The sequence below is a fragment of the Populus nigra genome, chromosome 2 (assembly GCF_951802175.1).
Source record: "Populus nigra chromosome 2, ddPopNigr1.1, whole genome shotgun sequence".
Lineage (NCBI taxonomy): Eukaryota > Viridiplantae > Streptophyta > Magnoliopsida > Malpighiales > Salicaceae > Populus > Populus nigra.
This window is the reverse complement of record NC_084853.1, coordinates 35,844,080-35,855,077: the sequence shown is the minus strand read 5'-3', so window position 1 is coordinate 35,855,077 and position 10,998 is coordinate 35,844,080. Positions and strand designations below refer to the sequence as shown.

The 10,998-nt window shown below is 32.2% G+C and overlaps 1 protein-coding gene across 2 annotated transcripts; it reads left to right on the top strand.

The window, feature by feature from the left end:
- The first annotated feature begins 1,136 nt into the window (after nucleotides 1-1,136).
- Nucleotides 1,137-3,311, top strand: LOC133683198 (uncharacterized). Of its 2 annotated transcripts, none has more exons than XM_062106749.1 (5): nucleotides 1,137-1,222; nucleotides 1,712-1,863; nucleotides 2,152-2,250; nucleotides 2,378-2,529; nucleotides 2,635-3,311. In XM_062106749.1, exons 2-5 carry the CDS (start codon nucleotides 1,750-1,752, stop codon nucleotides 3,011-3,013), a joined length of 744 nt encoding a protein of 247 aa, XP_061962733.1. In that variant the 5' UTR covers nucleotides 1,137-1,222; nucleotides 1,712-1,749; the 3' UTR covers nucleotides 3,014-3,311. The 2 variants fall into 2 exon arrangements, with proteins under 2 accessions (XP_061962733.1, XP_061962732.1); XM_062106748.1 differs by lacking the exon at nucleotides 1,137-1,222 and adding an exon at nucleotides 1,231-1,458.
- Nucleotides 3,312-10,998: the final 7,687 nt, after the last annotated feature.

The window sequence follows — 10,998 nt, the reverse complement described above, 5'->3', positions numbered from 1 at the left end:
AGTTCTAATATGTTGGTCTAAATATAAATTATAATTCTAATTAAATATAATTAAATAAATTAATTTATTATCAATTCAATAATTGATTAATTTATAATGGAAGATAAGGTGGATCGTTTAACAATGTGTCATAATTCCCCAAATATTAGAAAATTCATTAGTGATTTGACTTAATCTTTCAGTAACTAGTTTCTTAGTGTAATTTATATTATTTCATCAATAATATTTTGATTTAACATTAAAGCATAGAGTATGTTTACCATGTTAAACCATGTTTATTCTTTACATAATAGTCATTAATTATTTGAATAAGATTTGAAATTCTTTTCAAATCTCATTTTATCTTGGTCAAGAATCTCTCAGTCAATACTATTTGAGAACATATAGACTATTTTTCCTAATTCATCTAGGGTGATGAATCCTCTCTTGATCAATCAAGTACTTTCATATAATTCATGTTATATCCAATGTCTACCCCTTCATTACCTCGATTAAAATAACATATAACATGATTAAAACATAACATTCTCTATAAAGATAACTTAGTGATCTCAAGTCTAAGAATCACTTACACAATTGTTACGTGAGCCTTTTCATAGACATAAGTGATCTCTCTATATAGAATTTTCATTTGGGTTAGTTCATTGTACATGTCTTATAACAAATACTTACATATTAGTTCTAGATATTTCTTATACCTTAACTTATGAGAATAACCGTTTTTTTTTTTCATAAATAAAAGAATATAATATGTATCAGTCTCTACGACTCTAATAAATGTCTAATATTTAAGAGGGCATCAACTGGAAACATTTTAAGAACAATATTTTGATATAATAGAAATCTCAAAATTATAATAACTTTATAATTTTTTTACAAAATATTTTTGTCCCATAAACTTTATTTTTATTCAAAATTTATTAATTTAATATTATATAAATATTAAAGATAAATTAAATTTTTATTAATAATAAATATATATTTTTATTAATAAAATAATATCACGTATAAATAATATTTGGATGTATAACATATTAAATTAATAAAATTCTATAGTGATTTTTTACAAACAAGAACAAAAAAGGAAAAAAGAAATAAATAAAAAGGCAACGTTTCCATTATAGGCAAGAATAACAGAGCTCTCCGCGCGACCTTAGCCATTGCATTTCACAGATTGAGCATTACAGAAAGTGAAAAAAGAAATTTAGGAATAAAGCTTCAGGTCCTCTCTCTTATTCCTTTCCGCATTTCACACTTTCTATTTCACATTCTTTCTATTAATTTACCACACCCAAAACTAAGATCCAAACGTTCTCCATTTTTACGGGAATGTAAGGAAAATACAGTGAGTATTCATGATCATGGGCTGAACCGAGGAATCTCGAAACGCGTTGCCAAATTTTAGAATTAACTCTTGCTAATGTTAGATCAGAATCAAGATATTACTCCCTTTTACAGGTTTAATCAGATTTTCATTCTTGTACTATTGGGCTGTAGCATGATGTAGATTCGAAAGCTAGAGTTGAGAATGCAGGCTGTTTTATTTTTAGACTTTGTCTTGTCTCACTAAGCCTATTTTGAACGATGGCATGAGACAGATAAACAAGTTATAGTTGCTTGATTGAGTCCCTTTGTTTTTATATATTTATTTATCTCGTTTAAGTCCTAACGAAATCTACAATACTTAAAGAACAATTCTTGTTTCTCGCAGTGGCATATTAGAAGTCGGATTTTAGGGTGGAGGTGAAAATGAATCCCAAATCCAATCCATTTTCTGCAGCTGGTTCAGGGCTCATTAGAGGGGGATTGGGTGCATATGGAGAGAAAATTTTTGGGTCAGGCTCTCAGTATGTACAAAGCAATGTGAGTACTTTTATCCCTGTGGATAAATTGCTAGCTGGATAGGTTGGCATAGCAAACAAAGAATTACAAAGCTCAATAGTTCTGATGACTCTTTCGTGTAATGACCCGAGTATTCTTGTTTTTTTATCAGCTTGAATTACAGCACATTAGACATCTATAACTGATTAACTTCTGTATGAATATTTATTTTCGTAAGGTTAATGGATGTGATATCAGTACTTGGTAAGAAAACATTGCTGGGCATCAACAATTGAATGTGTTTCTTATGATTTTATTATCGATGAGCAGATAAGCAAGTGCTTCTCTTACCCTCAATATTACTTCCAAGTGAATGACCATTATGTCAGGAATAAATTGAAGATTGTTCTTCTTCCTTTTCTAAACAGGGTAAGTGAAATGTTTCTAATTGGAGTAACACAAAGCATTAAGGTTAAGAAAAACAAACATGTAAGATTGTAAGTAGTTGGTTAACTTAAAGAAACTGTAATGCAGTTCTCTCTTATCTTCTTTCTAGGGCCACTGGACAAGAATAACTGAGCCAGTTGGAGGCAGGCTTTCCTATAAGCCTCCAATTAATGACATAAATGCTCCAGATTTATACATTCCTTGCATGGCATTTGCTACCTACTTGGTTCTTTCTGGCATCTCATTGGGCCTTTCTGGGAAGTAAGTGTAGGAACTTTGTTGTCACCAAGCTTCCTAAACAGCTCTCTAACAACAATATATTCCTGTCTGACTATGATCATATTCGCAATTCCAATTTTATGCCAGGTTTACACCAGAGGCCTTAAATTGGCAGTTTGTTAAAGGAATGATAGGCTGGTTTTCCGAAGTGATGCTGCTGAAAGTTTCAATTCTTTCGCTGGGAGGTGGGGAGGCACCTCTGTTGGACATGGTAGCATATGCTGGGTATACATTCACAGGGATGTGTGTTGCTGTGCTGGGGAGGATCACTTTGGGCTATACATACTATCTGATAATTTTGTGGACATGTCTTTGCATGGGTATATTTTTGATCAAGACTATGAAGCGAACTCTATTATCTGAGGTTAGGAGTTATGACTCAAGCAAGCATCAGTACCTCTTGCTCTGCACTGCTTTGACCCAGTTCCCATTGATGTTTTGCCTCAGCAACACTTCAGGAACTTAGATTTTCTGAAGGCTCTCCTGGAAATATGCATCTGGTTTTATGAGGGTGCCCTTTATTTTCTCTCTTGCATCAAATATTCTGTTGGCTTTCTGTTTCAGAAAAGTACGCGAGTTATACCACCTTTTTTGGTGAACCTGATCAAATTCATATTCTTTGACATCTCGTTTCAGGAATAAGTGCACCGAAGATCTCTCTTCTGTTTATTGTTCATCATTTTTGTAGTCCCTTGTAATATTTGCAGACTTGAACGGTTAATAATCATTCCTTCGCTATTCCCAAGAGTCAGACTGATTCAATATTTTAACCTATTGATAGGTCCCAGTCATATTACAATTGCTAAATAGATAAAGTTCCTCTTAGGGTGAGGATGAACCACAATAATTGATATTCTGAAAATATATATTTTCATTACTGTATAATGAAAAGGTTTAAATACATAAAAATTCAAATAACTACAGTTAATGAAATAATAGCTAACGACCATGGACCAAGCCTTCCAATGAAATGATGCCAGCAAATCCTTAAGTAATTGGTATTTTCTCCGCATCCCTTGTATGTGGCACATTTTCCTCTGCTTATGGCACGTCCTTTTCCTGCATGAGGCACGTCTCTTGCATGATTCATGTCATAAAATGTGGATTCTTAATAGGAGCATGTAGTGACCTTCTTGGTGGTTTATCAATACCTCCTCCTATAACTGGAACCTTGTCCTCAAGGTTCATGTTATTGAACTTTCTATTATGGTCTCCTCATTTGTCTCTTCTTCATCATTCAAATTATAGCTCCTTTCTAACAATAAGAGGTGGGGGCTTTGACATTTATGGCCGACGTTGAATTTTTCATCACAATTAAAGCATAGACCTTGAGCTCGCCTCCGTTGCATTTCATACCAAGTGAGTCTTTTCATTCGTGAAGCTGGTGTGGTTTTCGTTTGTGCTGGAAAGTCAAGTTACGGAATGAATTGTGAATTCCGTGTGAATTTTTGTTGGCGAGTGATCTGGTCATCACGCATTCGTGCAAAGCTAAAAGCTTCCTTTAAAGAGTGTGGTTTGAACATCCGGATTCCTTCAACAATTTCTGATTTAAGGCCTCCCATAAACATCCTCACCGGTGCTTTCTGTGTCCATCTTTGCACCCGATTTCCCAACCTTTCAAACTTTTTTTGGTAATCTCATAAAGAACTTACTTGTGTAACCCTTGATAACGCTTCATCAAAATCTTCACAATCAATTGGTACGAAACGAGCCCAAAGTTCATCCTCAAAAACCTCTCATGTTACTTCTCTCCCTTCCTCGATGTAAGCACGGCGTAACCATTGCCACCATTGATTAGCTTCACCTGCAAGGTGGAATGATGCCAAAGATACCTTTTGTGTTGCTATGGTGCCTTGGTATTCGAAAAATTGTTCCACTCTGTTGAACTATTCAGTTGGATCATCACCAGAGTATCTTGGAAATTCAAGCTTTGTTAACTTGGATGAGAACATTTGTCGTCCTCCTTTTGCAGATTCTATAAACTCTTCCCTGTTATGGCAAGAAGGACCACTACGGGCATTGGTGTTATTGCTGGAGTCTTTAGTTGAGAGCAAGGCCATAGAGAACTTATTGATGACTTCCTCCATGTGATGTAACTTGTCATTAAAACCAAGTTCCATCCAACTCATACTATCTTGAAGCCCTCCAAGCGCAACTTCTAAATTTTCAATTCTTTCTTTGTTGGTTGCCATTGTAAGATAGAGCTCTAATACCAAAGATAGGTCCAATCAAAGCTATTACAATTGCTAAATAGAGAAAGTTCCTCTTAGGGTGAGGATGAAGCACAATAATTGATACTTTCAAAATATATATCCCCATTATTGCATAATGAAAAGGTTTAAATACATAAGAATTCAAATGGCTACAGTTAATGAAATAATAGCTAACGACCATGGACCAAGCCTTCCAATGGAATGATGCTAGCAAATCCTCAAACAACTGGTGTTTTCTCCACATCCCCTATATGTGGCACATTCTCCTCTGCTTATGGCACGTCCTTCTCCTACATGAGGCACATTTCTTGCATGATTCATGTCATAAAACGTGGATTCTTGATAGGAGCACGTAGTGACCTTATTGGTGGTTTATCACCAATCATACAAAAAGCAAATCATCCAAACATACTAATTGCATGTAATATTCGCATAATCGTTCAATTGGCATTGCCAAGATGGTAAGTGGTGACAATTACAAACACTGTCAAAATGGATTGAGGGCAGGATTGATAAAAAGGGGTGGGATTGATTATATTTTTTATTTGACAATAAAGAATAATAATCCGAACTAAGGATTGAAAATACTTAATTTCCTACACATTCTCTCAACTTGGCATTGCCAAGATTGTAAATGGTGGCATTTACAATAATCCAAGGGAACACGAAAGGCAAAAATAATTATCACCATAGTTGTTTATTGTTAAACATGGCTGTCCCTAACGTGTTGATTCAATGACGTATCAGGGACAACCATGTTTTTTATATTAAATTTCGATTGTGCGCAGACTTCAAAGACACAATTGCACACGTTTTTCGAGCAAGCAACTTCAATTTATGGTTCCTTTTTAATTGTTGATAATTAACAAGGCGAAAGGGTTTGTATTAAGAGAACACTTTCAAGATAATAGCAATGATCGGCTACTTTTATTAATGGATAACCCTCAGGTAAGCACAATGGTGGTCTATTTCTAATCCACATTATCAGCACTGACAATTATCATAGAGTATCTTGTCCATGAGTATTTATAGGTTCATTCTATGATCAAGTTATACAAAAAAAAAAAAAAAAAAAAAAGGAAGAAAAAGAGGAAGAGGAAGGGTGTGCGAGAAGAAATATTTTCTATTGACGGGTTTTGAAAAACAAACTATATTCTTTAAATAGACATATGATAGGGCTTTATTGTTTTGAAAAGTAAAAAGATTGTCACAACCCGATTCCCGGATCTATGACCGGCATATAGACAAGGTTTCCCTCTAAGATTCCATACCTATACGAACTCAAACTTATATGCAAACTTATCCATTAAACAACTCAATTAGAGTTCAACACAACAGTAATAACAAACTAACTTCAAAATATAATTTAATTGTCTTAATACAAGAGTTCATATAAATTCATAGTTTTGGAGCACTAACTAGACATAAAGGAAAAGATATAAATTACTACCAAAAAGAGCAGGTTTAGAAGGTTCAACAAAAGTGACCTGCTATCAAGCTATAAGCCTGAAAAGGTAAATAATGAGATGATGAGTTCAACAACTCAGTGAGTAGATAACTTTCAATATACACACACAAGATAATACAACAATGAGAATATATATACAATTATGGCTCTAGGTTCTTATAGAAAGGTTTCTCAAATAGGCCATAACAAGAATATCACATTGTAAAGCTCGTCAGAAAATCAAAATGTAATGACCATGAGGCTCCGTACTGTGAGATGATCAGTCCACAAAGGTTGGTGACTCCCCCGACCAAATAGGGTTCAGATACGATATGGACAAAGACTAAAACTACCCTGTTAGCATGGATATTCTGACTGACATACCATACGTTCATAATCATAATCAAACAGACATATTCATATCTCAAGACTCAACTCATGACATCAATCAAATGAGGAGCTATCAATTCAGAAGTCAATTCAAAATATATACTGGTTCATATCAAGAATTCAGATTCAACAATGATCATGCTTTATCATAACAAGGATAATAATCAACATATATATTATCAAGAAGCATGATCCAATTCATATTAACAAATTAAATATTTAAAATATTTCTCATGCATATGAAAAATTATCTACTCACCTGACTCAAAACAAACAGCACTCAAAAGCTGATACCGAAGGAAATCTTACTGACGTCCCGCCGGTAAAATATTAGGATTATCTGAATACAAAAGAAACATATTCAAGAATGACTCAAAAGAACATATAACCTATTTAATACACTTATCTAAGGGTATATTCCATAACCCTATATGTTTTTAGACTAAACTAGTTATTTTTCCAAAAACCCAAAATCTAACGGTTTTCCCGAAATCTAATCCATAATAAAAAAAATAATAAAATTGGTAATAATTCACTAATTAACCCTCAATTATTCATCAAACCAATCTGCAAAAGCAAATATTACAGATAGGGACTAATATGTAATTTATCATATTTTTAAGGGTCAAATTGTAACTTTGTCCATTTAGAGGACCAAACTAAAATTGTCATAAATCCATTACTATACTAAAATTCTGACCATAATTAATCCTCATTTCTATCCAGAATATCTCATTATGATCCAGGGACCATTTTGGAATTTTACCAAAATTTTAGGGTCAAATTGCAATTTTTGTCAAATTGGAAGACCAAATTGAAAGTGTTAAAAATTTATAACTATACTGGAATTCTGTCCATAATTCATCTTTTATTCTGTCCAGAATCTCGGAATATACTCCAGGGACCAATCTGTAAATTTCCAAAGTTTGGGGACTAAACTGTAATTTTCATAAATTGAGGGACCAAACCGAAATTTTGTCATCGTTAACCTCAAACCTAGAATTTTCACAGATTACCTACTGTTATCTCCTGATTTCTAACACAAATTCACCATTCAAACAAAATCATAACTCAAAATCACCATCTTTATCTACAATCTTCTATAATCAACTAAATAATCAATTACCCATAATTATCAACCCATAACATTCAATTTAATTCATCAATTAAACCCAAACATAAATTTTCAAAACCCTAACATTTATCAAAACCGAAATTAAAAGCTCAATAATACACATTTATACATCTAACAACCTAAATCTTACCTTTAAACTTATTCCCTTCAACTCCTTTCTATTTCCCTTCTAATTTCCCTATTTTCTCTTCTTCTTCTTCTTTCTTCCTTCTCTCTCCCGTCAGTTTTTCACTCTAAATTTTTAGATCTCTTTTTTTTTCTATTTATATTTATCAAGTTTGTTGAATTACTACACTACCCCTCATTCAATTATACCCACTCTTTAAGCCTCCAAGGGCTTTGTAGCCTTTTCCTATCTCTTTTAATACAAAACATTACAAAGATATTTTAATTATAGTTAACATTATTTTATACAATTTATTTGTTAAAATACAATATCATTAGTGTTTTGGGCTGAGTTTTTTTCCCAATCGTTTTGGATATTGATCGATTCAAATCTAGATAACTCATCTAAACCTAGATGAGACATGATTGAGTTAATTCTAAGAATTATATATATATATATATAAAATTTTTATTTAAAAATATGTCATTTCATCTTTTTTTGTAATTTTTTAATCCAAAATGATATCATTTCAATTTTAAAAAACCCACTAAAACAACATCATTTTAAAATTGACTTGTGTTGATTTGATGGCCGAGAGATTGACTTAGTAATCCAATAACCTAAGCCTATAACTGGTTTGACAATTATGATCATGACTATAAAAGAGAATGTTTTGAGGATTGGAATTTTAGAACCAAAAACTACAATGACTATAGGAATTATCTCATTCTAGCTCATGGTTATTAAACCCGGTCCAAGGGTTCACCTAGTCAAGGGCTAGGTCTTAGGTCACATGGTTAACCCAAGTCAATTCAGGGAAATCAAAAAAATATTTGAGATTTTAATATTCCATATGAAAAAATTAAGAAACAATCCATGTGAATTTAAACTATATATAGTTATCTCACATGGAAAAGTTAAGAAATATTCTATGTGGATGTAGACTATATATAATTATCACATATTGAAAAGTTAAGAAATATTTTATGTGGATGTAGATTATATATAAAAAAAGATATTTGAGGTTAAGCATTCATAAATTAATTTTATATTTTTTGGATTTATTAAAATAATATATAAAAAAATCAGATGTCATCCGGATTATAGTTAACCTAGCAGATCGTTTAAGTTAGAGCAGGTCAATTGCAAGTTTGAATTTTGCCTATTTAAAACTGACCAAGATCCTAGATCATACAAATTCGGTATCAATTTATCGGGTTGTGTTTCATAACTTTGTTGTGGCTGGCTCAACCAAAAAATGAGAAGACAAAACACCTAGCAAGTACCAAGTACCGATGAGTCATTCCAGTTCCACGTTATCTCATGGGTACTCAACTTTCCTAACTAATTTCAAGTACAAAGCCCAAAAACTCTTTAAACATGAGACAATTCATCTCTTTACTACAAAGTTGCAAACACATTAACCAAATCTCACCAATCCATGTTAAAATCATAATGAACCACTATGACCAAGACTCATTTGTCGTGTTCAAGCTACTTCGTGTTTGCTCCAATCTAAACTCTATTTGTTACATGTCCAAGATCTTCTCTCACACTTAAAGTTCAAACATCTATCTTTACACTACTCTTATTTATGGGTTGGTGTTGTCTAGCTATTACACTAAAGGGATTCATTTATATTATCAAATGATCAATTCATCACTTATAAATGATAGCTATGTGATCACTTTGTTTTTGAAAGCTTGTGGGTGCTAATTGCCTTTGAAAAAGGGGAGAGAGGTTCATTGCCAAGTTTTGAAACTTGGGTCAAGTTCGAATAGATTGATAAGAATGAAACTAATTGAACTTTATGGGAAGTGTGGAGCATTTAAAGATACAAGGCAGGTTTTCGATTAAATGCCTGACAAACAAGTTGTTACATTGATAATCATGATAAACTATTAGAAAGATTTTCATATTTAAAAGGTTAGAGTTGGTTTTGGGCTTTTTTTTTCTATTTCATAGTTTTACTCTAATACGTATAATTTTTTATCCTATCATTGTATTGGGATCCAATTTTACGAGATTTTTCAAAGATCATATTTTATATACAGTTAAGATTTTAGGTCAATAAGACATCATAAAGACCTTGTGATAAGATCTTAAAGTTACTGTGCGAGAATTTATATTAGTTTCCTAGTTGATTTATGATTGTTTTTTCTATTTTATTTAGAACTCTATTATTATTGTTTTTCTAAAACTGCTTGCAATTTTTTTTTTACCTAGTATAAATAGGGTTATCAAGCTTATGCAATGTGGTTCCGAAAGGGAAATTATATTAAAATTTGGATGCTTGCTTCGATTTTAGAGAAGTTGGTTACTTTTCTTTATTGAATTAAAACTACCAAATAAGCCTGGGATTCTCTTTAGAACCACTTTGCATCAACTTCACGATCACGAATTGCATTACTTAAAGACATATTAAAACAATCTTTCAAGGTAATAAAACATGTATTGTTTACATTGATAAAGCTAAGTTTCTCATTGATCAGCTAGCTATAATCGACAAGCTTATGAATGATCAAAATCTTATTATTCAATTGCTAGGAGTTCTTAAGGTAAGCTTCGCTCTCTTTATTACCTCCTATATTTTTTCTACATGATATAATGATATTTCCTTAGAATATTTTGAAGTTGAACTACTCAACTTTAAGGCATTGTTTGAAAATCAACATGTAAATTCTATAGACACTTATTATGTTTTTGTTGTTAGCAAATATAAAGTGTCAAACTTTACAAAGAAAGCACAAAAGTGAGTTGTAAATACTAATTTCAGATAAAATTAAGCTCCACTCGTCTTTAATCTTCAATGATCTAATTTTGTATAATAGAATAATCCTCTTCTGTAAGGTACTTCTTTCAATAGACCTATCTGTCACATTTATGATAAAACAAATCATATTGCACTAGGTTGCTGTAAAAGGTTTAATTATACATATTAAGGTCGAATTTCTATTGCTAAACTTGCAGTCATGACAGCTAAATCTATTGTAACACTTGATAATCAAATATGTTATGTTGATAGTGAGGCGAATGCACACATAACCAGTAATGCAACAAATCTTACTACTCAATAATCGTTTGAATGAGTAGACATGATTAAAGTTAGCAATAGGATAAATTTATCAATTGAAAATACCGGACACACTTCCCTTTTAGT

Coding starts and splice junctions, on each gene's coding strand:
- LOC133683198 (XM_062106749.1), top strand. CDS start 1,750: ATGAATCCCAAATCCAATCCATTTTCTGCAGCTGGTTCAGGGCTCATT. Junction 2,251..2,377: donor TTCTTCCTTTTCTAAACAGG/GTAAGTGAAATG, acceptor TCTTCTTTCTAG/GGCCACTGGACAAGAATAAC. Junction 2,530..2,634: donor TCATTGGGCCTTTCTGGGAA/GTAAGTGTAGGA, acceptor ATTTTATGCCAG/GTTTACACCAGAGGCCTTAA.